At 38.4% G+C, this 27,837-nt stretch overlaps 1 protein-coding gene and 1 pseudogene across 8 annotated transcripts in view; both read left to right on the plus strand.

Moving 5' to 3' along the window:
• LOC146479897 (uncharacterized) overlaps window positions 1-23,818 on the plus strand; it is a 61,225-nt gene extending 37,407 nt beyond the window's left edge. The window contains exons 1-14 of one of the 8 annotated variants that reach the window (XM_085110774.1): window positions 4,091-4,406; window positions 6,779-6,833; window positions 7,667-7,732; window positions 8,253-8,375; window positions 10,837-10,925; window positions 11,743-11,811; window positions 12,851-12,905; window positions 13,799-13,912; window positions 15,083-15,130; window positions 15,613-15,660; window positions 16,105-16,152; window positions 16,798-16,836; window positions 17,125-17,253; window positions 19,108-21,104. In XM_085110774.1, coding sequence (XP_084966900.1) covers window positions 4,245-4,406; window positions 6,779-6,833; window positions 7,667-7,732; window positions 8,253-8,375; window positions 10,837-10,925; window positions 11,743-11,811; window positions 12,851-12,905; window positions 13,799-13,912; window positions 15,083-15,130; window positions 15,613-15,660; window positions 16,105-16,152; window positions 16,798-16,836; window positions 17,125-17,253; window positions 19,108-19,295 — 1,233 coding nt within the window. In that variant the 5' untranslated portion in view covers window positions 4,091-4,244 and the 3' untranslated portion in view covers window positions 19,296-21,104. The other 7 variants (XM_085110765.1, XM_085110769.1, XM_085110770.1 and 4 more) reach the window with 7 other exon arrangements.
• LOC146479899 (uncharacterized) lies at window positions 17,555-19,095 on the plus strand (annotated as a pseudogene).
• Window positions 23,819-27,837: the final 4,019 nt, after the last annotated feature.

Consider the following 27,837-nt stretch of genomic DNA (forward strand, 5'->3'; position numbering starts at 1 on the left):
GTAAGCCAATCCCCAGACTCTGTGATAAATTTTAGTTTATTTTAGCAATGAGGTTAAAGGGGGTTGACAGGCTAAACACGACTCCCGCTGTTTCGTGATGTAATAGGTCTTTGACCCTTAGAGTTTAGCTTTAGCAAGTATGTCTTTTAAAGATTTTCCTCTTCTGTAGGAGATGAGAGGTGGTTCTCTGTACATTTCTCTCAGCAGTGGTTGATTTTCGATTAAATGCCACTTGCTGATTAAAATATTTTTAAGGTTAGGCACTGATGGATTGTACTGTGTGACAAAACGCATTAATCCGTTTTGCACTTTTTGCGGTTTTGTATAATTTTATAATTTTTTTATACCTGTGTATGACGACAAAAAACTAAAGGAAACAACAACCAAGAAACTCTCCCCTTCATAAAAAAAAAAAACAACTGTTATTCATTCGGCTAGCTAAATCAACACAATTTTTTCAGTTGTTTCATCATCTGCTTCCTGTTCTCGGCTTTTTTCCCTTTCAGCCCAATATGCTCAGTGACAAAAGAGGATAAGGCAACTGACGTCACTCACTCACGTTCCGGTTAACATGATGTTTGACTAAAAACAAATTAATCAGCAGCGTTGACATAAAATCAAGTTTAGTTTTATTGTATGGTTGTGCATGACGACACAACTCGGCTGAAAAGAATCAACAAACAAGGAAAAGCAGAATTAAAAACTGTTCAGGAAGGCAAACTCCATACGATATTTTGTTTCACTTTGTCAAACCAACCCCAGTTTTAAAATCGTTTCAATTCCTGCTTCCTTGTCCTTGGGTTTTTCCCTTTTGAACTTAATCATTTATATGCAAATGCATACTTCTTTAAGTGCAGAACAAACCTTACTCGTAAATCACTCTCACAGCTGTACTTCAAAAACGCCTTTCAGAGTAATATTCGGCAAAATGGCATCCTGCCTCCGGGATATTACAACGAAAGTTCGTTTGGAATTGCTTTTTAGAATTTTTTCGTTCCTTTTTTTGACCAATCGACCGACCCACTTTTAAGAGAGGGTAATGGCTGACGAAAACATGTTTTGACGTTGTCTAAGGTGATAGTTTGCGATGGCTAACTATCAAAGTTGATAGAAACCTAGAGCAAGCAGTCTAATGGTTTTAGTATAACCTAGATTATAACTATCTACTCAACAAAGAAAATCAGTAAGAATTAGTTGGTTTCTAACTAGTCGGTGTGTGAGCTCGTTCTTTCTTTCGTTCTTTTTTTTTTTAATTTTTTTTTTAATTATTTATTTATTTATTTATTTATTTATTTATTTATTTATTTATTTATTTATTTATTTACTTTATATATTTTTTTACGCGTGGATACACCGGATAGACCAGGATAGACCGCCCCTGTGTAGTCATTAGGGATACAATCTGCTTTCTAATCTGGTACTAAACCGAAGCTAATGAGCTTGCGTCCTTGAAAGTTTGAATTTTAAATAACAATATTCCGGAAAATCGAAAAGGTCTTTTCCCAAAACTTAATCTTGGTTTAAGGAGATAGAAATCATTTCAGTGACTTTTAGTGTTGTACAAGTGTATGCTAATATTCCTTGTAAAATATTGACTAAGGTATTTAGGAACAAGATTATGTATACTAAGTACTTTAAAATTTTAAAGACACACTTATGAATTTAAATTCTCTCAGCCAAAAATCTTACTAGCCTTACTAGAGCTGTCTCGTCGGATAATACGTGCTACTCGGTTCTGCGGACGCTGTAAGTTATCCCTGCACGTAACTGAGGGTTCACCCCACGCAGTGTCTACCTACATAACTCTACATAGAGGGGAGAGGAACGGTTTAGGGAGGAGGGAGAGACGGCCAAAAAAGTTAGGGAGGAGGGAGAAACGAAGCAAAAAAATAGGGAGACGGGAGAACCAGCATAAAAAGGGAGGACGGAGAATCTTCTTTAAATAAATGTAGCATGAATGTTTAAGGCCTTAGTAGCTCTTAATTCAAGGACCTCATTGACTCATTTATTGCAAGTTAAAATGTATTTAAGAGTTCTTGCATGTAGTCTCAACAATTTCTTGCCCTTCCCTTGTGAGTCTTGTAAGGTCATCATTTGTTCACCGTACCCAGCCTTGGCCGAGCGGTGACGACAGCACTGATCTGTCTGATTTCCGGGCTTTTGTGACTTCTTTTGTTTGGTGTCGGTTTTAGCGAATTTGAAGTTTTCGGAGTTTTTGAGTATCAAGGTGAGTGAATGTTATTTTTATGTGAAAGCTGTTTACGGTGTTACTGAAGATTGTTTTAAAATTGAATCACAAAAGTCTCCTTAAACGGCTGCACACCTCACTTTCTACTGAATGAGGCCATCCTTCACAATCATTCCTCAAAACCTTTACACAGTAGCAACTGATGAGATTCACTGACAGAATCGAAACTGCAGTCTTGCTTGATAGATACTATGGAGAAAAACATTATGAATGACTACTCACTGCATCCACATCAGTGCTTCCAAAAGACATTACCGCAATCAAACTTCGCAGAATTTAACGACTTGAATCGCGGAAAAGCACTGATGTAAAACAAACTACGAGTAAGGCACTCTATGCGGTCCATGAACCGAAACTAAACGAACACGTGGAAAGAATTTCAAACATCCAAATCACTTTCCTTTACACATGTGTACACAAGGGCGAAAGATTTAAAAAAAGAAAAAAGAATCCATTTTTTACGTGCGCACACACTTCAAACCGACAGAAACTTTCCAGTACAGGCTTTGTGAAAGGCGGAGCCCTAGGACTTCTCAGAAAAAGCACTTCAAAAAGAACATTTGAAGAAAATATTACTCTATTTAACCAGAGATTACGCTACAGAGGTTACCCCGATAACCTTGCAGATAAAACTCTCTCAGAAGTCATTTTCACCGAAAGAATGTCGGCCCTACAAAACAAACAAAAAAGGCGCAAAAACATTTTGCCGTTTGTTACAGAATATCGCCCTTCTGTGCCTAATCTAAAAACCATTCAGATGAGTAAATGACACTTGATAGAAAGTCAACCTCTTCTTAGAGAGATCTACAAAGACCCTTCCCTACTTTCTGACAGAAAACGGAGATCTTTGAAAGACGTACTCGTAAGAGCAAATTAGCTTTGAAGGTCATATTCTTCCTATCTCGACCAATAGGAGCCGCGTTTGGCCTGTAATCATCATTTTATCATCTTTACATGATAGTTAAATGTTGTAAACATGAAAGCTTCAAGCTTACGTGACAAAACCGAAAGGTACTATGGGAAGAACAAGATATAACGACATGACAAACGTGTTTCGTATGTTTTCATTCTTTTTAACGTGTGGAAACGAGGCACTGCGGTGAAGTAGCAAATAAAATAAGCCTCTTAAAAGACCTATCAGGGAGAAAGATGAAAAATCAGGGAGGAGGGAGAAACGGCCGAAAAAATTAGGGAGGAGGGAGAAAAAGAGGGAAAAAAATAGGGAGAAAAGAAATTTAACTGCCTGTTCCTCTCCCCTCTACATAACTTAGGAGTAGTAAGATTATGCAACTGTGCACACATTTGGATGCCTCAAGCGTAAGACACAATCTTATTCAGGCAAATAAATTGTTCATCTTACTGCATAATTAATATTACGTCGACATGCTCCTTCCAATCAGATGTTCATCTGACATAACCTCCAAGTAATTACTTCTCGATATTTCTCCCTTGTAACTGGATGGTAAAATTTTCAGCACTTTCCAGCTTCGATTTTGTTCCAAATAGCATGCCTTTAGTCTTGCTTTGATTTAACAGTAGCTTACTATTTGTCATTCATTGTTCAAACCGATTTAGATCATCTTGCAAGACAATAGTAACCTCCTTACAGCCAGAACCACTAAAATAAAAAACCGTGCCATCCACATACACACTAATTTTGGAAGTGGGGTAGACATTGGGGAGATCATTTATATAAAGTGTATAACACAAGAGTAGGGGGCCTAGTAACGAGCCTTGAGGCAAGCCAAAAGATAAGAATAAGAACAACTGAAGTGACCTTCGAAGCGTGAACAATGTGCACAATCGAAGACAAAATACATCATTACGCAAGTATAACTGATTTGCACCGCTGAGCAGAAAGTTGAATAACAACATTTTCAATGCTAATGATGAAGTCAATCGCCAGTGTCAAGGTTTCGGCTGCAGCACGTTTTAAAAAGCATTAATTGATAATCATATCATTTTGTATTCGGCAGTATTACCATCTGAGTAAACCATGCCTGCAAGAAGGAAGATCGTTTTGGTACTGTTATTTTGTGTGATCATTGGAACGATGGCCCTGATTGAGCAGACAGGCCAACGTATACCGCGACGGAAGGCGCGATGCCTTCGTAACTGCCGTCTGGCTCTGAAAGAAAGTTCCAAAAGAGAAACGCAGGTATGTTGTGGATTTTGCCTTATACGATGATGGAGATGCATGTACTTGTCCACTGAAAACTCTGAAACGTGATCGGAATAATGACAGGATCGACATGACATGCATACCAATTGCATACCAAATCCACATTAGCGAAAACGACGAAATCGAGAAACCGAAAGAAGTAGAGTTTATTCGATAAAAAGTAGAAGCTTTGCAGCTTCCGATCCTGGACGTAACTGACGCCTATCTCATAAAAAGAAAACTGAATGAACGAGTTCCGGATTTATTAGTGATATCGTCAGCGATTTTAAGCTTACAAACCAATATTAGCTTAAATCGTAAACAATGACTTCCTAATTCCAATGTGATGTCCGTTACCCGTTAATTTAATGAAATTTCTTTCTCTAGGCCTAGTTTTTGTAGTTCAGTCTTTGGGTTTAAAGTTATGTTTCTGACTTGCGAACCTCGGTCGTAAATTGAGAAATAACAAACGCACCGGATTACATTCTTAGGATTCAATTCTTGTTTCATAGGCGGATGGATAATACGACTGTTGTCGTGATAACTCATGGAGACAGTGAGCATTAAATCATAAAATCGTCAGGTTTTTTTCTTTCTTTTTTTTTTCTTTCATTCTGAAGTTTTAGTGAGAAATATGTGATGTAAATATAATTACATTTATGCATCATGGACCCGCTGAATCACGTAAGAAGTCTCGAAACAAGTAACAGGAACGTTAATAATACAAAGCTCAGTCGCGTACCAAGGGCAAATTTTGTAGTTAAAGTCATTTTTACTCAATTTTTCTTTACTAGGTGAATAAATCAGTTTTTTTTATAAAGAAACTCGTGTAATGAGGCACCACAATGCCCCGAAGCGAATCATCCGCAACACGCACTCAAAATTTTCATGTCCCTTCTTGCTTCGCGGTTTGTTTATGACATAGAGGTCCTGCTGGGTGAAATGCTTGAGCGACTTCTGAATCTCTTTGTCTAGAGCACAACGCTCTCAATTAGAATAAATAAATCAATGGTTCTTAGCTGGATGACATCCTAAAATGTGACCATGCAAATGACAGCTGCCATTTTTACGGCACTGTTAACTCTTTGATTCCCTTCTATTAATGTCTATTCTAATGTCGCCTTTTTCTCAACATCAGAAAGTTTTAAGTTTTAAAATAGAATTGACCTTGGTCCTCTCTTCACTTCAATTGCAGGGTATCTGGGTTACGCTTAGACTCGTCCCTTTACGTAGATTAGTTTTCTTCCTAATGTTTGTTTGGTTTTCTCGTTGGCTTTCTCTGTGGACATGCGGAAATCTAGTGGCACCAAAAAAAGGGCCCGCTCTCAGTTTTTTGCAGTGTTCGTTCAAAAAATTAAACACAACTTGGACCCAGTATTAGTATTAAGTAGAGCTAGTATCTATATTAAGTAGTTTATTCTTTCGGTGAATTTTATGTAGCATCATCTTTCTACAGCTGTTGCCACGAGTGATTCATCAGTATTTTTTATAGATAAAGCGGCGATTCCAAGGCAACAATCTTGCTACACCTTTTGACACGATCGATTTTATCAGTGAATTTTATAGATAAAAAGGGCTTCCTCGGCAGCATGTCATGCGCCTCTGGCATACATGTGGTCTCGTTAACATTCCTGAGAAACAAACACCTTAATTAAACTTTGAGCATCTTATAGCTAGTCACGTGCTAAACTCCATACCTGTCTTCCAATTAGGAACGCATGAGAGAAAAAACTTCATTTGTAAAAACGGTTCAAACCTATTCATAGATGAGTGCAGTAATGCAATTTGCAAGTTTCGGATCGAGCCGTTGCTGGGGAGGTTGTATCGATCCTCCAAAATGCACTTTTTAATTTTTTGATGCGGATAAAGTTCGCTTTTCCAGCGACTGATTTCTTCTTGTCCTCTTAATATCATCGCCGCTGAAGTGCGAGCGCGCCAAAAGCATGTTTAACAGCACAATTTCTCTTTAGTGATTAACAAAGGCCCATCACTCGGAAACCTTTAAAAACGGAAATGTAGCTTTCGAAATACAAATTGTTCTGTTCTGGCAGACACAAATGATCACAAATGGCGTAATCACATCGTATCTAGATTATGTGCATATTTTGTCTGTTTTCTCGGAAACAGAGGAAGTCAAGTTGCACACTGCGCTCTTCACGCTCATTTGCATCCTCCTGTTTTCAAACAGACTAAACTCACTCACCCGTTTCGGTGTTACTCTAGGAAGTTCATAACCGTATTTAAGAAACTTTTAACAACGTCAAATTGTGTAATTAGTTTGAAACTTTACTTTTACGTTGCGAAAGTAACCATATGTGATAATTTAGTTGAGTTTCATTATTAAACAAACTTTGTTTCTCGCTCTGCAGATTTCGCGTAGCGTACCATCTTGTCAACGTCAATGCCTACTACACGGATACAAAGGTAATTTAAAAAAGGAAAATAAACAATCACTCTTTCGTTTTTTTATGTTTTTGAACATTTTTAGGCATTGTCCACCCATTGGTTAATTTGGCTGCGTCTTACTTTGTGTGGCATTTGATTCGGGATTACGATCAACTGGGTTGGATTCCTACTGTATTGAGTCGGAATACAATAAAACTCTGCCCGCAAAACAACAACCGTTGCCAAAATTTCTGTTAACTTGAATTTCATCCCCCTTGTGTATTCTTTTCATATTTTGCAATAATAACTTTAATTAATTACTAACTGTCATGGTCTGGTTCCTTCTCATTAATCTGTCGTGATCTACGTCTATAATTTCTTACTAATGGCGAATATTGAAAACAACAGATCACGCTGTAGACCAGGTTATAGTTCTCTTGTGCATTCGATAAAATATTCATCAGCCTGGTGCTGACTTCGTACCCACGCCAGCGTGCAGGCCAAAAGATTTCTTCCAGGTCCCGTTGTCCAATGAAACGCTGAGGTAGCGCTAACCAGGATAAGTAGACTGTATCACTACTGAATTAATTCTGGTTGAAAGTTCAGGCTGCAATTTGGGTTTCTTGTAGATCACGCTCATTCAGTCATTCATTGTGGCTTTGTCTTCCTTTATTTTCTGTAGTGTAAGAAGGCTGGGCCATACCCCCATGGAAACGTTTTTCAATAAGAGAAACTTATTAGTAATCTGCTCGTAATCCTTCGTTACCGTTTACCAATTTGCCCAGTCAGCGGCCGGTTACCGGCTCAACTCTCGCTGAATAACTGCACCCTGATCTCTCTTATTAAATCTATTTTTATTTTTCATTTGACAGGTCAGCACGCTTTAAATAAACAGGACATCAAATTTCGCAAACGAAAGTCAGTTCTACAGGATTATGGTAAGCTCGCAGAATTGTTTCACTTCTGTAGGCTGATGCAACGAAAAGCTCCACTAGATATCAGCGCCTAATTATAAATCAAAATCAATAAATGCACTGCAAAAATCAAAGAGAAATTAAAAGGATGGATATGCAATCTATTTTGAGAAACGTTGAAATCAAAGAAAACTCAAAAATTATGGTTCCTGAGATTATGACGTATTTCGCCATGGAAATAGACAGTCTACTTGAGAAAAAAAAATTTTTAGTTAGAACAGATTATCACAAGGTCATTGTATCCTTCTATCAGGAGATAGAGAAACTACGAATTCAATTTTTTTTCGTGGTGCCAACAGTCAGTCATTAGTTTGTTAACAAAATGAAACTCCGGCTGATCGTCGAAAAAGCAACGAGGCGTGGATTCAATTCTCTAAGAAACAACGACGTGATCTGAGGTGACCGAAGTTTAGTTCCGGAATCAATATATAAATTTCTTATCACTTCAAATCAATAAATTTCGTTCTTTCTGAATGCATTTCAGACTGCCCTTACCCGTCATCAAGTCCAGCTGGAGATTGGATTCCCTCAGCAGTCGAAGTCACCTTTGGGCAAAATGTAAACACCAGTGGTTGGTATATGAATGCAACATGGCCTGCTATGAAAGGTACGCAATTGAATACCAAAGGCTTCTTTTTTTTTCTTTTTTTTTTTTGCTTTATTTTTATTTTTCTCACGCGACATTGCTAAAGTAAATGGAGTTAAAAAGCCCGTAATAGTAGTAGCGGGACTATGCAGGGGGAGAACGCTCCTTTTTCGCACTCCATAATCCCTCCTTTTGTAATTCAATCTCGTACCCAGAGTCTTCAGGCTTTTTGGTCAGCGGGGCAACGCCGGGAAGACTCTGGGGACATCGAAAAAATTCAATTTTTTTGATTGACTGTTCCCTAACGGTTTCCATTGTTTTACCGCAGAAATCCTGCGGTAATAAAATTCGATGTCCCCAGAGTCTTCCCGGCGTTGCCCCGCTGACCAAAAAGCCTGAAGACTCTGGGTACGAGATTGTTTGTAATTAAAAAAGATAACGCCTAAAACTCGTTTGAGCTTATTTTTCATGAAAATAGGATTATACTGGATCACCCTCTTATTGAAACAAAGGCTCTTGCGTCATACTAAAATGACCAAATAATACTCCACGTTTTCTTCCAATAAGTATCGCACCAGGGAAAAGATCCATTGAAAAAACTGGTTCAGACCCAACATAGTTCAGTGTAGTAACGCTATTTTAATTGGAAGTTGGGATCGAACCGTTGCCGGGATGTTGTATCGATCCTCCAAAATGCACGTGTTAATTTTTGGGTTCGAATAAAGTCCTACGCAATTGATTTTTGCATTTTTTTCTTTAAATCTCCTTTCGAAACCTCTATCTCTTGTGAACTAAGGTCGGTCCAGTCAGTTTAAAGAAAAGGTGATATTTTGCCATTGTTAAAAATAAATGTAAAAGAAATGTATGGTGGAAGGCCGGCAGAGACCAAAATACTCTCGCATGCATGTACTTGACGTTTAACAACATAAAAATAACATGACAGAGCCTTGTCAGTTGTTTTAAGCATTTCCTAAAAATATCTTTATAAGGCCATATAAGAATAAAAGGAAGTCTACTGATGGCCAAGATGGATGGGTTGTAGGCTGTCAATTGGGAAAATATTTTCATTTTATTGGAACAATAACTAAAGGCGGATTACGGTTTGCTGTTCCTTTAATAAATTCACTTGAAACCTTTGTTATGATGTTGTACGAACGTTTTGAACACACAGTTAATACCAAAGAACATAAAATATTCATGATGCAATAAAAAGATGCTATGTCGTCAGTGAGGGTGAAGGGTGAAGGATGAGGGTCATTTTAATCTTTATTCGTGAACGTTTCCCCAAAATGGGCGCCAGGCTTGAGGATCCAATAATGAGAAAGTTACCTGTCTACCGTACGTAAAATTGTCTATTTATTATAAAATGGCAGTAAAAACTTCTGGATGCCCAGATTACCTTAACAATGATTGGGCGGCCAACCGTAGCCAATCAATGCAACGACCAAAGTCCATACAATTAAACTCCAACTTCTAATCATAAAAATCCTAGTAATTAAATTCTAAAACTATTTATATCCATAAAATCTTCAATCTAAATACTAAAAGTTCTGTTCATTGTGAAGAAAACACTTAAAAAATAAATAAAAATAAAAGTATAATAAAACGCCGTATGTTCATTATTTCAAAAGCTTAAAGCGCCTGGCAATGTTGAGTGAGCTTGTGATAACTGATTTCTGTATCTGCAGAGCTATTGTGTCGCTTTAATCTCCCACTAGCTCTTTTTAAATTGCCTTCCTGGCATCTCTTGAATAACCTCCAAGTACATCCACAATTATTATTATTATTATTATTATTATTATTATTATTATTATTATTATTATTATTATTATTATTATTACTATTATTATTATTACAATTATTATTATTATTATTATTATTATTATTATTATTATTATTATTGTACTATCAACTATTACTTTGAAATCCAAACTCCCAGAAACTCCCACCCCATCTCGTAACTTCAAATCCATCGAGTCAAGGGCGACTTGGAGGGTGTATGGTATGTCCCAAACTGTTCTTTTGATGTCCGTAAAGTGTACCGATGACGTCACATTACAAGAGAATTACGTAAATTTGTTCTTCACAGGCGCCGCCTTGGATCCGCCATATTGGATTTCCCGCTATCTTCCAAAACGCGAAAAACCCAGAAAGAAAAAAAATTATAAGGTGTAAATATGCAAAATTAACTTATATAAAGTTACAATTTTTCATTAGAAGAAAAATATTCAAATTTGGGAAAAAAATTGCTGTCAAAAACGTGTTGCCTTGGAAACATCAAGTCATGTGAGCAATTATTATAGCCAATTATTGACAGATAAAGTTAAGGAAAAGTCACAGACTTTGTCAATGTTTGCTTTTATATTAAAAACTGAATATGAATATTTAAAGGCAGCGCGTATTCCCCAACCCCCAACTCAGGCTGATACGGGTCAAGAACCACTCTGCAGTAATCTCACACGCTGTTTACTATATCTTTTAGATCCTCAGGGGAACTGGAATGGGATTCTTATTCGTCTAAGCGTCGACGTTAGCCTGATCGCTCCAGTTTACTGCTCTGTGCTGCCAAAAGTAAGGACACACTAGTTGCGTTCTCTTTCTTTTCCTAAAGTTAAAGGACATTCCAATAGTTTGTAATCGGAACTTAATTTTGCCCAAATTTTGGTAATGTGATGCCCCTCACAATATAGGCTGATAGGGTCGAAAGCGCCCTGTTTGATGAAAAATAGAGAAAGTTTGTAAATTTTAAGCTCGCTTATGTACGTAAAAAGATAAAATGTTTAACAAACAATTACGACGGAAATTGAGACCATCACCTCGAGTCTCCAATTACTGGTTCCGAGGATCCGATCGTGATAGGTCAAGTCACACGTTTGAATCCGGTCGGGATCGGAACTCAAATGTTTTCTATGTCCCCATGCTAAGCACATGCTAAATTAGTCAACGATTTATCCCTTATTTATTTATTTTTTTTTTTTTTTGGGGGGGGGGGGGGGGTGGAGGGAGGGGTATAGTAAAGCGCGCAAAAAACGCGAACGCGCGCTAAAATCACCCCCGCGAGAAGGCGTGGCCGTGGCAGGCAAGTTTTGCGCATGGTCGCGGTTTTGCTTGATTTACTATCCTGAGGGGAAAACAAAGGACACTACTTGTTGTCTTATTCTAACTAGACTTGATTAATGTTATCATTCATCAAAGTTTCAGACTTTTGTCGTGCCGTTTTGCAGCAATGTTTAAATGTTGATGTGTTGTTCCCCAAATGGAATATTGGCACAAAAGAAACTATGCTTGACTCACTTCTGTTAATCAGTGATCCACCAAATTCTCAGTAGTTGTTACTCACTTCAAGGTGTGTTCTACGTTGACTGATTTCCGTTTCATTTCCTTTCAGAATCAGACGTTTTTCACCGTCAACATCTCTGCATATAATTATCATTATCCGAATCTTGTTAATTTAAAGGTAAAAATAGAAAAAGACCTTAACCACCTTTAACTCCCAGTTGTTTCATCCGTATTACAGATAATCAGCCGGAATTATCCGTAATAAAATTTGAACCTGCAAACGAATTACTATTTTCAAGACATGAAAACGAAGTAACCAGGTCAAGGGTATAATTGATAACTGTGGGATGTTCCTCGAAGTCCTGGTCGTGTGCTTGCGAAATCCCTTTGCTCAGAAAAGACTGTGGTAATAGCTCTACTAGAATTTTGACAATGTGCTAACCTTAATTAATATGGCCGGATAAGGAGGGGGGGGTTAAGAAGCTCAAAAAGGATGTTTAATTTCGACCGGAAAGTGAAAGTAAACCCAACATAGTGAGAGAGTAAGACGTGAACAATAGGGTGTGGATAATTTCAAAGAATACTATCGATTGTCAGTCATGACTATAGACCTCAATCAATAAAAGCAAGTGACACACTCGGACAGCAAACAACGACCTGGCCAGTACCTTAAGCATGCGTACAGCCATATCAATCGGGCAGTTGCAGCCATAGGCAGCTGTTTCGGACTTGTTGGGCCTCATAAGCAGGGCACAGCCGTGGGGCACCGAACGACCAAAAGGCCGTGTACCAGGCACCCTTACCTGCCGAGGCGGAAGTAAAACACGTACTCTTTAAGCGACAGCTCTACAGCAAACATGTGGTAGCTGTTAGCTGGGAACCGAACGGCAGTTTTCCCAGACTCAAAAACCACACGAAAGAGGTTTCATGGATTTGGACATGTTAAGGGACACGTTAAGGGTTTTTATAACCAGAGTCGTTCTTTTAGATTTTAAATCATGTCTCAATACCCATATCTTACCTCTTACCCAGTAAAATATTACTACATTGTAAATAATTGCCATGCTATCGAGTTTTTTCTCCATTTGATTGAATTTAAAACTCGCGCGTTCCTCATGCAAACTCGACATGGCCACAAGAAATGGTCCTTCTGGTGATTATGATGTTGAAGAATTATACTGAATATGCTCTTCTCTCTTTTTGTTATGGTTTCCAAGGTTATTGGCCTCCCTTTCACTAATACCGCGTCCGATTTTCCAGCATATTTTCCAGGTATCTGTTACGTTTGTGAGCTGTCTTTAAATATTGAAGGACGGTGCTTTCTTTTGCTACTGCGTATACATTCTGTGCATCTCAGGATGTTCCGAGAAACTCGGGTTTCCCGTGAGCGGTGCCTACTAATATTTTTCTAGGTTTATGACTATGCGGGAAAGCAGATCTTTTATTTAAGCGTTATTATCATTGAAAAAATGGGGTAACTGTACATTTCTAAGGGATGATTGAGGTTCCAAAAACGCCGTATATTGCATTTTATTTTAAACCTTTTTAAAATAATTATTGCTCAATTATCTCTAAAACATGCGTGGTAACCGCCAATTTTCTGTTAAAATTCCAATAGCGGCTAAGGCCTATGTTACTCTGCTTTTCCCGCATAATCATAAGCTGGGCAAAATATTCTATTAGGAGGCACCGTCCTTGGTAATTATTTCTATGAGAAAGCAGCCCATCAAAACTGAAATTAGAATAACCTGACGAATTGGACGTCGATTCGCGGAGTCACGACTTGGTCTCCCCGGGAAAGCGACGGCTGAGTAACCAATGCAAACTTCTGTACTACTGACATACTTTCTACGCGGCGCGGGTGTATTACGAGAGTTCGTGGTTTCTGTACTGTTTGTGAAATGATGAAAGGTTAGAAAAATTGTATCTGATTATGTAGGCAAACAATGTACATAACTCTTTTGTTTGGCAATACTTTGACGTCATAGCGTTTGCTATGCCAACAGGCTCCTCTCCAAATATACAATGGGCATAAATGAGGATGATAACTTAAGAGGGAGGTAGGGGAGGGGGCGTTTGTCTATGTAACTGAATTACGGTATACTATTTTTGTTTTTGTTTTCATTGTCATTTTATTATTTCTTTTATTCATTACTCGGATGTAGATTATTGTAAGCTGAGAAATTTCTGCGAGAATGGTGCCACTTGTGTCAGCTCTGTTCGTGCATACAGCTGTCACTGTCCTGAGAACTACAAAGGAAAACATTGTGACGAAGAAGGTATAATTCAATACTGCCTAAGCTGTCTCCCTAGGATAACCTCGCGCGCGCACTGACGATGCGAGCTTTGGTAATGTGTAATGTCTGGTAAAGTCAACCATACTGCTCAAATTACAGCCCTGTAGAAGAAACAGAAAAGCATCTCAAAGATTAATTTTATAAACCGAAATACTGCTGTTCATATCTTGTAAAATTTAACCAAGTAGTTCGCATCAAACTTTTATCCAACATTTACAAGAAGTTCCTGTTCTAAAGTTTACGCACGCCCAAAAATAGCGATCTTGGCGAATTCCTATTCTAAGACGTAATTATTGTCCGTGAAAATAAAACTTTCATCTGAATTTTCTCGCCTTTCCTTAAGTAAACAAACAATTTGCTCTTCTCAGGGCTCAATTTTTCCAACAATTTGCGAGACACCTTTTTACGTAGTGGTAAAAACCACAAATTCGTAAAAAAGTAAAGAATCTATCTTCGGCTGTGAAAATTTCCAGATTTCGCCAAAGGAAATTGGAAAAATTAGCATATACACTGAAAAATGGCTCTGTTTGAGTAGTTTTAATTCAAGATATAAAGTCATTGTCTTACCAGCAAGGATTCGAGAACACAGTTTTGTTGTAAATAATTGCATTTTGGGGGATGTCATATGAAAAGTGATAACCCTATGGAACCAACTTAAACAACCGCTACAAGAAATATAATTACAAGATTGGAGTAATTGATCTTTTGATTTATATAACTTATAACTGGTTCGTGTTGAGATATTCTGATTGGTTCCTTAACCATTTTAGGCCAGATTCATAATTCAGAATTCCAGCGCTATGTACGTCTGTGGGGCCCATAGTTCGGAGCCTTATCATCAAGAGAGCCGATTAGAATCGATATTCTTTTTTCCCATGTAAAAACTGTAAAAAAAATTATCATACACGCCTTTGTTGTTCACGCACTTGAGTTTCTGCTGTTCCATGAGAAATTTACATTATGGAAACTTACATATGAAATTCAAACGTGCGGATAAAAATGCCTCTCTATGCTTAATTTAAGGCCTAAGCCAGACTGTATACATTTTTTACACCAAACACATGCTATTCATAGACTCAACCCTATATCTCATATAATTAATCTACATCAATTGATGTTTTTGTCCTTTTTTTTTTTTTTTCACTGATTCAGTTACCATGAAACCTAAAACTCCTTCAAGTACACCAGAACATCCAGAAGGTAGGATACTGATCACATACTAGGGATTTTAAGAAACCACGACAGCAACGCCAACGAAAACGTCGCTTGAAAATATATGGTCGTGTTACTTGTCCTACTTCCCGATTATTCCAATTCGTTCAACTTGTACAATCTGGCCGAACTATCCAGTAACAAAATTGATAGGAACTGCGTCCAAGTTAAGACAGAGGATGACAAATTTACCGTCATGTACTCACGCTTTCCACAAAACCTTGAATTTGGTCATTTCACGTTGTTGTTTGGCCGAGCAAGGTGGAGAAATGTACCAAATTTTATAACTCACGAGCAGAGCCTTCGTTTTTCTCATTAAATCATATTGTTTTGTGGCGTTCTCGTTGACGTCGCAGTAGTAGTTTCTAAAACTCGCTGTTATTCATAGACACACGTCTTTATCTTATATAATTAATCAATATCAATATCATTGATTTTTTTCTTGGTCTTTTTTTTTCCTACTGTTTTAGTTACCACGAAACCTAAAACTCCTTCAAATACGACAGAACATCCAGAAGGTAGCCGAGATTCTTGAAATGTTGAAACTGTTGTTAAATTAGTTCGTATCATCGATGCTGACTTCGTGGAGCTTTCCCTGTTGTGGCAGAAGGGGATGGGCGTTTTAAAAACCAAGCGAGATATTGAGCCATAACGGGTTGTGATTTTGAAGACACCGTTTGTAGATTCGGCCAGCTGGATTTTCCTTTACCCCTGTGCGCGGTTTGAATGAGTCGGGAATGAATACGGCTGGTGAAATATTTGTTTTTGTCTGGTGTTCGCTTTTTTGTTTGTCTGTTTGTTTGTTTGTTTGTTTGTTTTTGTGCCTGTTCGAGAATACGTCCTTCATTCTAAATAACCTGATAAAGATCGGTGATGTCATTAAGACACACGGCATCGTAATATATCATTTCATTGGTTTACTTTTAGCGAAATAATTACTCCTCTATTTTTAATTGACACAGTTCCTTCTACACCTACCAGACTGCCAAGTACAGATCGTCATACTGCAGGTAAATGAGGGTGCGTTCGATTGACCCTATTCCGGGATAGGAATCCACACAATGCTGACAAGAAATCCCACTAAAGAGGTTTTGGAGTTACGGGAGTACAAAATTGCTCTTAAATTATCATGTGCCAGCGAAACTTTGCAGAAGTGTCTTCCCAAATTTACTTAAAAGATAAACCTAGCAGGTCTTCTGCTTCATCTTATTCCGGAATACACTCAATCGAACTCGACCTGGAGACATTCAAGCAAACAGTGCACTTAACTGTACTGTGGGGTTTAATAAAAAAAGCTGAAAATAGCATTCTAACTAATTTAAAACCGATGGTAAAACAAACAAGCCAATCCAGAAAGGTTCCTGTTAATTTATGAAATGTGATTGGCATTTCTTACCAAATGCCCTCTACTCAGGCACAGCCCACTTAAATCACCAACACCGTTAATTCGCGTCGGCATGGAGTGTGTTTGTTGGGAAGAGGAGGAAATAAGTCAAAATTGCTTTTGTGATTTCCAGTGTTATAGCCTGATCAGAATGGTTTTGGGCTTGGGGCATTTTCCAAAGATAGCATTTCCAGGATTTAAAAGGAATTCAGTTAGGCTAAATATATAGCGGTCGACCGCGCCTTAAAGTATGTCCGCTTTTTTTTCCTAGGAGAACCACCTTCTTCAACAAATACAAACTACCCAACAGGCAAGTATTTCGATTGTAAAATGGGGATCTGCGATAGAACTAAACCACTGAAGAAACGTTGTTTCGTTTTACTTCTAACTTTTATGTATGCCTAGAATGACCCTAGCTCATTATAAGCTCCCTTGCGGAACTCGCGAAGTTTGGTCTAAATATTTCGTTTCATTATTTCACTAATCGGTCTGAAACTAAATTTTAGCAAAAAACCTCTGAGAAAGCTGGCTTTTCATGTTTGGTGTCATGTCCCAAGTTGGGTAGCGATAAATTTTTATTTTGGCTTTCTCTACCTAGATTCCACTCACGGAATTGCCGGCTATGTGGCCATGTCGATTGGAATCGTGGTCGGACTAGTATTGGTTATTGTTCCATTGGTTTGGTGCTGGAGACGAAAGCCGAGACTCAGAAAACCCTTGCCTTCAGGTTTGTGTTCTCTTGCCTGCATCAAAAAGTTTGGTGTGATATGGTATGGTGTGATGCGCTGTGGTGTAGTATGGTTGCATGGGTCGTCATGTTATTCCTCAATAAAGAGGACATCGTTGTAATGAAATTAGAATCCCCCTGTAGAGGTTCGGTACTTAATTGGCAGGCACCTCATTATTATGGATAGATTTCTTGTCTCTGACCCAATTCATTTCCCCTAATGTCATAGCTTCCATGCTTTTGTAAATAACAATATCCCCTCCTCCTCCTCCTCCGGCTCATGAAATCAAAAAAGTCCAGGTGTGAGGCTGTATATGTTTTGATTGTGTTAATAACAAAATGGTCGAATCTGATTGGTTATTACAAGCACCTTTTAATTGGGCAGGTCAAATCCGACAGTTAAACAGCCAATGACAATTAAGCACTAAATTTTACTAGCCGATGAAAATCTAGGAAAATCTTTACTGAGCAGGTTGCCCACGTTCAGCTTGAAAACAAAGAATGTATGAAATTAACTGGTCCAATGACTTTTATTCAGATGTTTTCTTTAGGTTTTGACAACCGTTTTAATACTATTGACTGAGAAAGTCTTGAAATGAAAGAAAACGATACAGTTGTCGAAGCTGACAATACGATAAATCGAGCGAGCAAGCGAACTGTCCTAACAGAAACAACTATCACTGATGGAAACAAACAAACTACCAGCACCAGACGATTCCAAGTTTCTTCTCAGTTCAAACGCGCTAATTCAAGAAACCCTCAATCAGGCAGAAAATAAAAACAAATAGAAGAACAGCAACATGGATGAGAGTTTGGTCATCCTTGACAAAGACGCGAAACATAGATGTCAACGTGGTAATAATGGCGCCCGCAACTTTGGACGAGGTTTTGCAAAAATTTTACGTAGAAGTAAGAAAACAAGATGGCTCCGAATACGAACCGGACTCTCTCAAAGTCATGCAAGCGGCCCTGGAGAGAAACTTATCCACACACCCAGCATCATAAATAGCAGGGAATTTGCATCCTGAAAGGCAGTGGTGAATGCAAAAGCCAAACAACTGAGAATGAACGATTACGGCAAGAGACGAAATCGCGCCCAGCCGTACAACTCAGCCGAAGAACTGAGAGTCAAATTTGTCCAGTGGCCTGTTAAGTGACATCAGTGGAGTCGCTCTTACCAATGCAAACTTCATAAACTTGTCCGAGCTTTTCGGATATTCAAGGCCGCCAAGACCACTACGACGCTTACGTACAGGGCTTTGAAGTTGTGTGTATCCAGGTCGACAAAGGAGAAATGGCGAAATGCGTACGGTTCAACGATAACTCAGTCAACGAAGACCCGTGCTTGTGGCTTGACGGCCAAACACCTAAAAACACCGCAAGAGATGCGAGCCAGGGACCGCGGTCGAAGAAATACTGTCAGACTCTTTGAAAAGTTTCTCAAAAGGCGACCCTTATAAATGCGAACCTCCGGGCCTTTGTACTTGGCAATAATTTGGCTCCCCAAAAGTTTGGTAAGCCAAGTCCAGGATGGGTGAACACGAACTTGGCAGCATTGTGAAGAACCTGGCACAGACTCTACGCCTTGGCGGAAAGCGAATTTCAAACCTTGATGAGGGTAATCTTTAATGAGGAATCCTCTAGAAAATTACCAAGAAGAAATAAAAATTTAATCAATGGAAAAAATCTATACACAAAAGTTAAAAGTAGAATTAAAGGATCGTAAAATGGCTTTTGACAGTCCACGTTTAAAAGCAGTCAGTGGCTCTGCTTCCCTTATCGCGGGATCTAATCTGTTTCAGATTTCTGAACTAAAATTAATTGACGACCAGTGATCCTATTTTCTATTGGCAGTGGAGTTGCAGATATTATTTAAAACAGCAAGATGTTCCATTCTACGGTGCACTAAGGGCTTCCATCCAAGTCTCTTAAGCGCCTCACATGCAGATGAATGGGCAGGAAGATCTATTATAAGGCGAGCAGCCTTATTTTGCAACACTTGTAGCTCAGACATCAAAGTGGCATTTCTTCTATCATCCTAGATTATATCCTTATAATCAGATAGAGGTAAAATAGAACTATTAAAAAAGTAACTCTTGCGCTAAGGAGGAGGCATGAATTAATACACCTCAAGAGACCTAACTTTTTGCTAGTTTTGCTACGGACAGACTCAATATGATCAGTTGTTGTCGGTTGTTAATAACAATACCCAAGTACGTTTAAGAGTCTGCGTTATCAAGAGGGGTGTCATCAGCAGAAATACGAATTGAACCAACTTTACTTAGGCGAAAACCACTACCTATTAACAAGAATTAAGATTTCGAAACATTCAGAGTAAGTTTGTTTGTCCGAATTCATTTACATACACGACCAAAGTCTGTATTAATTTTACTTTCTAAATCCATGGCTGATTTAGAGGCAAAGTAAAGAACGGTGTCATCCGCATGTAGCACACTACGACAGAACTCCAGAACTGTAGGTAAATCATTCTTGTAAATTATAAAAAATAGAGGGCCTAGTATGGAACCTTGAGCAACACCGATCGAAATAGGAGCAGTATCGGAGCACACATCGTAACAGTTCGTCACTTGTTTCCTGTTCGTCAGAAATGAGGTAAACCAGTTTCTGGCACCATCATCAACACCATGGTTTGACAGCTTCTCGAGTAATAATGAGAGATTAACGGTGTCAAACGTTTTGTCGAGGTCCAAGAAAACAGCTCCGGTCAAGCAACCATTGTCCATGGAGTGAAGGATCTGATCAGAAAGCTGAGAAGCAGCAGTAACAGTACATGACTTTTATCTGAAGCCAAACTGGTTGAGCGAAATTAAATTATTTTCTGTTAAATAGGTATAAAGCTGAGTGTGAACCGCCTTTTCCAAGATTTTGCTAATCGTGGGCAGGATCGAAATCGGCCTGTAATTAGATACATTCTGTTAATCACCCATTTTGAACAAGGGTGTAACCTTTGCGGTTTTCCATATAGAAGGGAAAGATCTTGTTTGAGGGGAGGTATTAAACAAAGCCGTTAAGGAAGGAGTAATGACATCAACAGCATCTTTGAGGAGACGCGCACTAATTCTTCAAACCATTCGACCAAAAAGTCGTCTGTCGTCGCCAAACTAAAGAAAGCGGGACAACCACAAAGCGAGGTCATACAAATCACCGACCATACCAGTGAAAGCTCGCTCGATAAATACGAGGAGATTGATTGAAGAAGACGAAAGAAGGCCTTAGTCCCACATAATAAGCGGCTATTCTGGACTGAGCACAAACAAAAACAACAATTGCAGAAACACCCCCGGACCTCGGGGCGGAGCCTCCCCGTATTAAATTTTTTTTTAGTGCCCTCCCGAGTTTTTCGAACCATGAAATTGGAATATAATTTTTATTTTTATTTTGAATAATTTTTTATGGTATTTAGACTCATGGACAGCTTTAGAAAATTGAGCTTTAGGCTGATGTATTAAATAGGATGCCTGTGCTTACATTAAATATTTCATGTCTGAGTTTCTCGCATTTTGTTATTGACACAATTCATTGGTAATAGGTCTTCGTGTCGTACAATTCAGGGGTAATCGAGCTCATAATTTCAAATCGCAATTACGCGCTCGGCCGTTTTGAAATTACTCGCTCGATTACTTCCTGAATTGTACTCCACTCAATCCTATTACCATTACGTATCAATGCCCTATCTGCTCCACACACGATCTCTTTGAGGCATCTGCCGTGGCCTTCAACCATGAGGCTGGAAATATACACAAGTAAAGGCCGTACCTTACCAAACAGTTAATATGACACATGCATTTGCCCTTTCATCTAGCCATTTGGAATTTTAACTTTTGACTTTGTTGTCCATAGATTTCAAATACCACGCCTTTATAATATACAGCAATGAAGACCGTTTATGGATGACAAGAAAGCTCCTTCCCCTTCTCGAAGAAAAACATGATTTGACATGCTGTATACACTACAGGGATTTTATTGCCGGCATTCCTTTCCGAGACTGCATGGCAGACAGTGTAGACAGCAGCTACAAAGTCATAGCGTTGTTTTCAAAACATTTTGTGAAGAGTCCTTACTGCCAGTACGAACTTGACCTTGCGATACATCGGCTTGTAAAGAAAAGGGACAACAGCTTGGTTTTTATAAGGATTGATGACGTGGATTGTATATACCTACCTTCTGAGCTAAGGGAACATGGCTTTATCGACTGGAACAGTCGTTTGGAAAGATCTGTTTGGAGGTCTAGGCTTGAAAGGTTTCTGGGTTTGCAACAAGATTCAATGACACACTGCAACAATAACAACAGTGATGGTTGTCAGGTTGTTACAGGTCAAAGACCTAGATTTGGAAGGCTCGACAGCACAAATAGCAATGTCTCTGAGATATCCTATGTGTAACTGTTCTGTTGAAAAGTAGCTGGTGAACTTCGGGGAAAATAAGAACAGGCAGTAAGACAGCTGCAATTTGTTCAAGGAAGAGACCCTTTGTTCTATTTTTTTTTTTTTTTAATTAGCGTTAAAATAAAAACTGTGGGTTCTATTTGGATTATGATAGTGGAGTGGGCTGGTAGAATTCTAACAAGAGACGGGGTATGTAATTAATGATAATTCCCTTAAAAGGAGGGCTACCTAAAAAAAGGAGCCAGATGACCCGAGGGAGGGCTAAGGAAAACAACACAAGTGAACAGCGATAACTTTAGTACCATCATTTCTTGTTTCTTTTTCATTATATAATGACTTGTTTGTGAAGGTATATCATCACTTAAGAATCTGATTTTTTAGGATGTCCAGCACCTCCAATTTTACTGCTGGTTTATAAAGTCCCAGTGAAACTCATGTATGCATCTTCTAGTGTTTGATAATGCGCCTCGAAACGTAGCCATGCAAAGTTGGAAAAATCCAAGAAGTTGATAAGCCAGCAGACATCCACAAAATTAACTCGACGTTATCATTCAGTAAATCAAAGTTGGTACGCAATTTGTTTTCTATATCCTTCTCTCTGACGTCTGAAGTAAACAATGTATTACTTGACAACGGTTGTTAACAAACGTTCACACGTCACAAAACGTTGACGAGATTATTAAGACCTGCGCTAGCTGTCGCAATATGAGAACATGTTTCCAAACTGTTGTTATTTCATTCACAATTGCCAACTTGTATTTGCCAACACAATTTTGGAAGCTATACGTAGCTTGTACATCTCTTATAGGTCTACATAATGAGCAATTATTTCGCGAAATATACTAAGAAAAAAGATACTGTGTTGTTTCAGGCTTGGTTTAAGGATAACTATTATTCCACTCGCGCTTGTTGAACAGGAGATGATCATAGCCAACTCGTTGGTTATCTATCATGTTATATCCAACGCGAGCTTGTGGAACAATTGTTAGTTATCCATAAACTACAACACGAACCTGAAACACCACTGTCACAAAAAAAATAACAAGGCACTACCAGCAAGAGAGGATCCCAGTCATGCGTAACATATTCTCAAAACCTCTCGGTTTTCAACTTTCTTTTTTGAGGATAATATACGAATTAAAATCGTCCCACAAACAGTTTTGAATGATTTTGACTTATCCACTTCTGCATAACAAAATATTACATTTATAAAGCACTTTAATATCCTATTCTACATTTTGAGATTTTTTGATCATATATACATATATATACAGCTGTTTGCAGAAATTTTGAACCCACCAAAATATATGATTATATCCATATATCCGACATTCTTTGGTAAAATTAGGTTTCCTTGTGCACGGACTTCACTCTTTTCATATTCAAATTTGCAACCATTTACAAAGACCCGCTCGCTCTAAATATGTTGTCTCTTAAATTGCAGAGATATGAAGCACTCATGCAACAATCTATGTAGAACGTTTAAAAGTTTTAGTTTCAACGCTTGCAAGCGTACTTTTTCTGCTTATAACCTACTAGCCGTTCAATTATTGGTCGTGTCATTATTATCTATAATAACATGGGTGACAAAAAAAAAACTCCTTAATTTTGGCGAGAAATTTCAGAGCTAATTTATAATTTCACACGTGAAATTACAAAATTGCTGTTGCAAAGTTTCTTGATACATAGACAAGTCAAAAACTCGCGATTTTCAGTGAGGGTCATTTGTCAACCATGAAATTAAAAGGTAATCAAATGGTATAATTATGAAATTCGGAAATAATTTCACTTGCGTTTTGTCAAAATTCTAACGATTTCCCTCACCTAAAGGTTCGGAAGATTATTAGAATTTTAACAAAACGCGCGTGAAACTATTCCTTATTTTAGTTGTCACCATTTGATTACCCGTACTTGTTACTTTACCTTGTACCATATGCATATAAATGTAGATGATGCTTATGCAAAAAAAATGTACATATTTATTATATACTTATGCCCGCATTGCAGTCGCAGTAAAGAAGGCAAAGAAGCCAATAAAAAAGTAGGCGTTCTGTGCTAAACGAAAAACACTACTTAAAAGAAAAGAATTGGGAAGTGTATTATCCAGAGAAAAATTGTTCATTGAGAAATGAAGAAAAATAAAAGTTTATCTGTAAAAATACTCAACCGCGTTTTTAACTTTATGATAACTAACCTGTAAATGAGATATTACGCCGTATTTCAATCGCGTCAACCGGTACTTCAAGCATAAAATTCGAACTTAAAATTCGTGCATCCTCATTCTTATCCGTAACTTGAATTGGATTATACGTGATTGAAATGCCTGCATATCACGAACAGGGCCAAAAACGAGCTCGGTTAACCCTCATTTTTTCATTATAGAACTATTTTCTAAAATTTAAGGTGGCTCTGAACCCCCTAAAGTTGTATCTCAACATACTCATTACAGTTCCACAATAAGAACGAGGGTCACCGAGCTTTTGTTTAGTTATAACCACTTTTAAAGCTAAAATTATGGGTAGATCAAAATTAATCGTTTGTCTCACGATTGTGTAGGCTAGGTGTTAATCGCAACGTCTCCTGCGACCGCTATCAGGCCATGGCATCGACTGACTGTGTATCAACATAAGTATGTTGCACCGTGAGGATTGGCGGATTTCGATCCTCGATTTGGTTCTTGTGACTGACGGATTTCGATCCTCGCTGTTCCCTCAGGGGTCCACTGTAATACCTATCGGCTGTTGTGCCTTTTCATCGTGGACATCCACGTTTCGGTCAATTTCAGTTCCATTATCCCTATTGATGATATTTGTATGAATTCTTATTGTGAAAAGCCTCTTTTACTCCTTCTGAGTGAGCCAGTGTGAGTGGCGGTCAATAAACTTAACCTTGTCCCAGAACGGATAGGGTCCGGTCTCATTAGCATGTTCTGAAACGCCTGAGGACATGCATTATTCTTCCAGTTTCTCCAATTCCTTGCCACATTCGCAGGGAATCTTGAAGACTACTCCGTCTTGTTCTTTCCGATCTACAGCGTCGTTAGGTCGCTTCGGTGCTAAGTTTTCTGTCAGGCTTAAAAGTGGTCCGTTGTCTTGCTGTTGCAAGCAAAGGCGAAGAGCAGTGGAGTTTATTTTATATGCAGGTTCTTTTCCGGCTTTTTGTGTCTTGGTTTTAGTGATGTTTTTCACAAACGAATTCGGACATCCTTTAGAAACAAGAACTGATGACAAGTGCTTCTTCTCCTGAAAGATGACCAATAGTTTAGTTAAGAAGTGTTTGGATCGATCGTATGAGCACTTAAAGGCTAGGCATTGGTCAGTGTGCGTAGGCTTTTTGTAAATACTGGTAGAGTGATGCATCCATCCGAATCTCATGAAGCCAAAGTGTGAAGAAGGGGAATTTTGTTATCAATCTCAGTTTCCATGCATTGTGAAACGGATTGTTAGTTGTTGACTACTGAGGTTTTGTAAGAAACTGTCAACTTTCGTGCCGACGATGGTACAGGTATCGTCCACGTAACGTTTCCATGACTTAGACATACAGTGCGCGAGTGACTAGGTTTTTTCTTCAGATTCCACCGTGTAAACGTTTTCTATCACTGTAGAGACTAGGATTACCATGGCTGCCAACTTGTTGTTCGTAAGTCAATCCATCGTACTGGAAAAATGTGGATCTCAAAGCGAACTTAAGAGTCAATGTCTGAGAAAACCGGGCAAAATCTGAAAAAGCTGAAAGATGGGGGTCGGCCAAATCATTCCATACTAACATCATAGTTAGGTTAGGTGGACTTATGGATAAATTTACTAAAGTTTACTCTTCAAGTGTTTTGGTATAGGAGATATGAGATCCACTCTCCATCACCCCCTCAGGTCCTAGTTTTTCTGGTAAATTTGACCCAAATTTCACAGCCAGCAAAAACTGTAAAATTTAGCGAAGAGAGTTCGTGTTTTGTACCTGATATAAATGGTCATAGAACTTCTTGTAAAAAGCCAGAGATATGCGAAATAAGCAAAAGTCACTCTACAACATTTAGTTTTGGAATACCTATGCATCTGCGAATGAGCAAGAAATTAGCCATTTTCCAACTCACGCAGAACACACAACTAAATCTTCAGCAACAATCGGATGCTAAAACCAAACACTCTTACCTTCCCTCTATCACAATCATCAATAATCTTTTTGGGCCATTCAAACAGCAAGATGCTTCACCACCTCCATTACTCCTACCACTTGTTGTCATGTACAGCACGACACGACGCAAGCAATGTGCCGATTAAGCCGCTCTTGGTTTCCACATTGGATTTCTCCACGGTTAAATATATGCAGTTGACTAAAGCGGTCCCAAAAAAATCAGAACCCCTCTCTGGCAAATTTAACAGAAGGAAAAATTTTAAAAGAAATACGAACTAAACAGAACGACGCCATCTTGAGTTGGATTACTCTCAAGGGACTGGGACCTACTTATTTTTACTTTAGGTAGGAAGGGGACAGGGAAGGACCTATCGCCGGCGCATTGTTGCTAGAAACGTCTGTTTGTCGCGATAAACAGCTCAAGATCTGAACAAATAATGACATGAACGAATCATGCTCAAAATAGAACCAGCAGAACCGCGCAATAGCGTGAAAAAATAACTTTATTGGATTTTTTTTGAGCGCGCGGCTTTTGATGTACATTTCCACCGTCAAGAAATCAGAGATATCCAACTCCCGCGTTCTTCACAACTCGATAAAGCACGCTAAAGGATGAACAACTGGAATTGTTGTATTTAATAACAAAAATTGCAATGCCTTTATAAGAAAGTTTCCGTTTAGTAACTTCGAAAGAAGTACCGTTATTTGACACTTGTACTACATAACACTAGTAAAACAAATCTCTGTACAATGTATAAGCAAACTGATCACAGTTATTACTCAATAAATTGACCCTCCTAGGTTAATCTCTCTACTCGACACGCTCCCCTCTGAATCACTGAGGAAAGCTGAAATCTGATCTCTACTTTTACCGCAAGGCAATCCGATTGGATGTGTGAAATAAGTAGAAACAGTGTCATGGAATTGTTCAACCTTTAAAATAAACTGCGTAAAACTAAAGATAACTGACGGAAAATCTGCGCTTGATATTTAGAAAAAAGAATTTTCCTTGCAGATACCCATTGGGTTGGAATTTCCTTTTTCCTATAGATAACTGCCTTTTCCAAGGTATGTTTGTTTTTGCTTCCGATCTTTTGTTTACTTATTTTGAACTTTGCTAGTTCCGTTGGTCTGTCAATGAACACATGTCGTGAAGCGAAATATTTACCTTTAGCTAGGAGCCCTCACTGAATACGTCATTTGCTTTCAATAAAAGCGTTGGATTTGTCATTCTGGCTTGTCATGTACACCAGAAGGCCCTTGGGAGTATGCGCGTTTTGGTTATAAAAGCTGCTGTTGAAAACTTACACAACAAATTAACAAAAAATTAGTTTTGGCTGTATTATCTCCGCTTTGATACCTTGATAAATATGATAGGAGACGGGAAGGAGGAGCTGCCGGACCGTCAAGAACGCTAATCAGAGAATAGACAAATAACATCAAGTTAACGTAGAATCTGCAACGCCTAACTCTTAAACTCTACTGGGATCATCACAAAATTGTCTCCGGGTCGAATAAATAAAGAAGTTATATATCGGTCCAAGGGAACAGTAATCTTACTATTAATTCAAAACATTCACCTTAAGCTTGTCCTCAAATTTTGAGGTAGCATCCTCCACTTTAAATCTGCTTGAATGGCCTTTTCGACAAGTGTTTATAATACACAGGGCTGAAACAATATTTGAAATGTTGATTTCAATTGAATGAGATGTTTGTTACATTGTTACAAAACAACGCATTTGATAAATTAGCACAGATTTCCGAACTGATAAGAAACTACACGTAAGGTGAAAATATCTTAAGGTAACATATAAAGAGTAAATTAATTACCAAAAAAAGGTGAATTGCGAGAAAATAATTTAAATATTGGCTTATTGTACATACCGGATCCTATTAGAACTGAAACTTGAAACTCCTGGTATATTTCTTCCGACACCTGTTTGTTTACCCGACGAGGATTTTTTAATTTTTTCGCTTCACCTCTGTGAGATGGGTGAGAACAACTGGATTTTAACTTCTGGTAATGTGTTGTTAATTCGTATTTGAG

Source organism: Pavona decussata, unplaced genomic scaffold, assembly GCF_977016875.1.
Source record: "Pavona decussata unplaced genomic scaffold, jaPavDecu1.1 SCAFFOLD_58, whole genome shotgun sequence".
Lineage (NCBI taxonomy): Eukaryota > Metazoa > Cnidaria > Anthozoa > Scleractinia > Agariciidae > Pavona > Pavona decussata.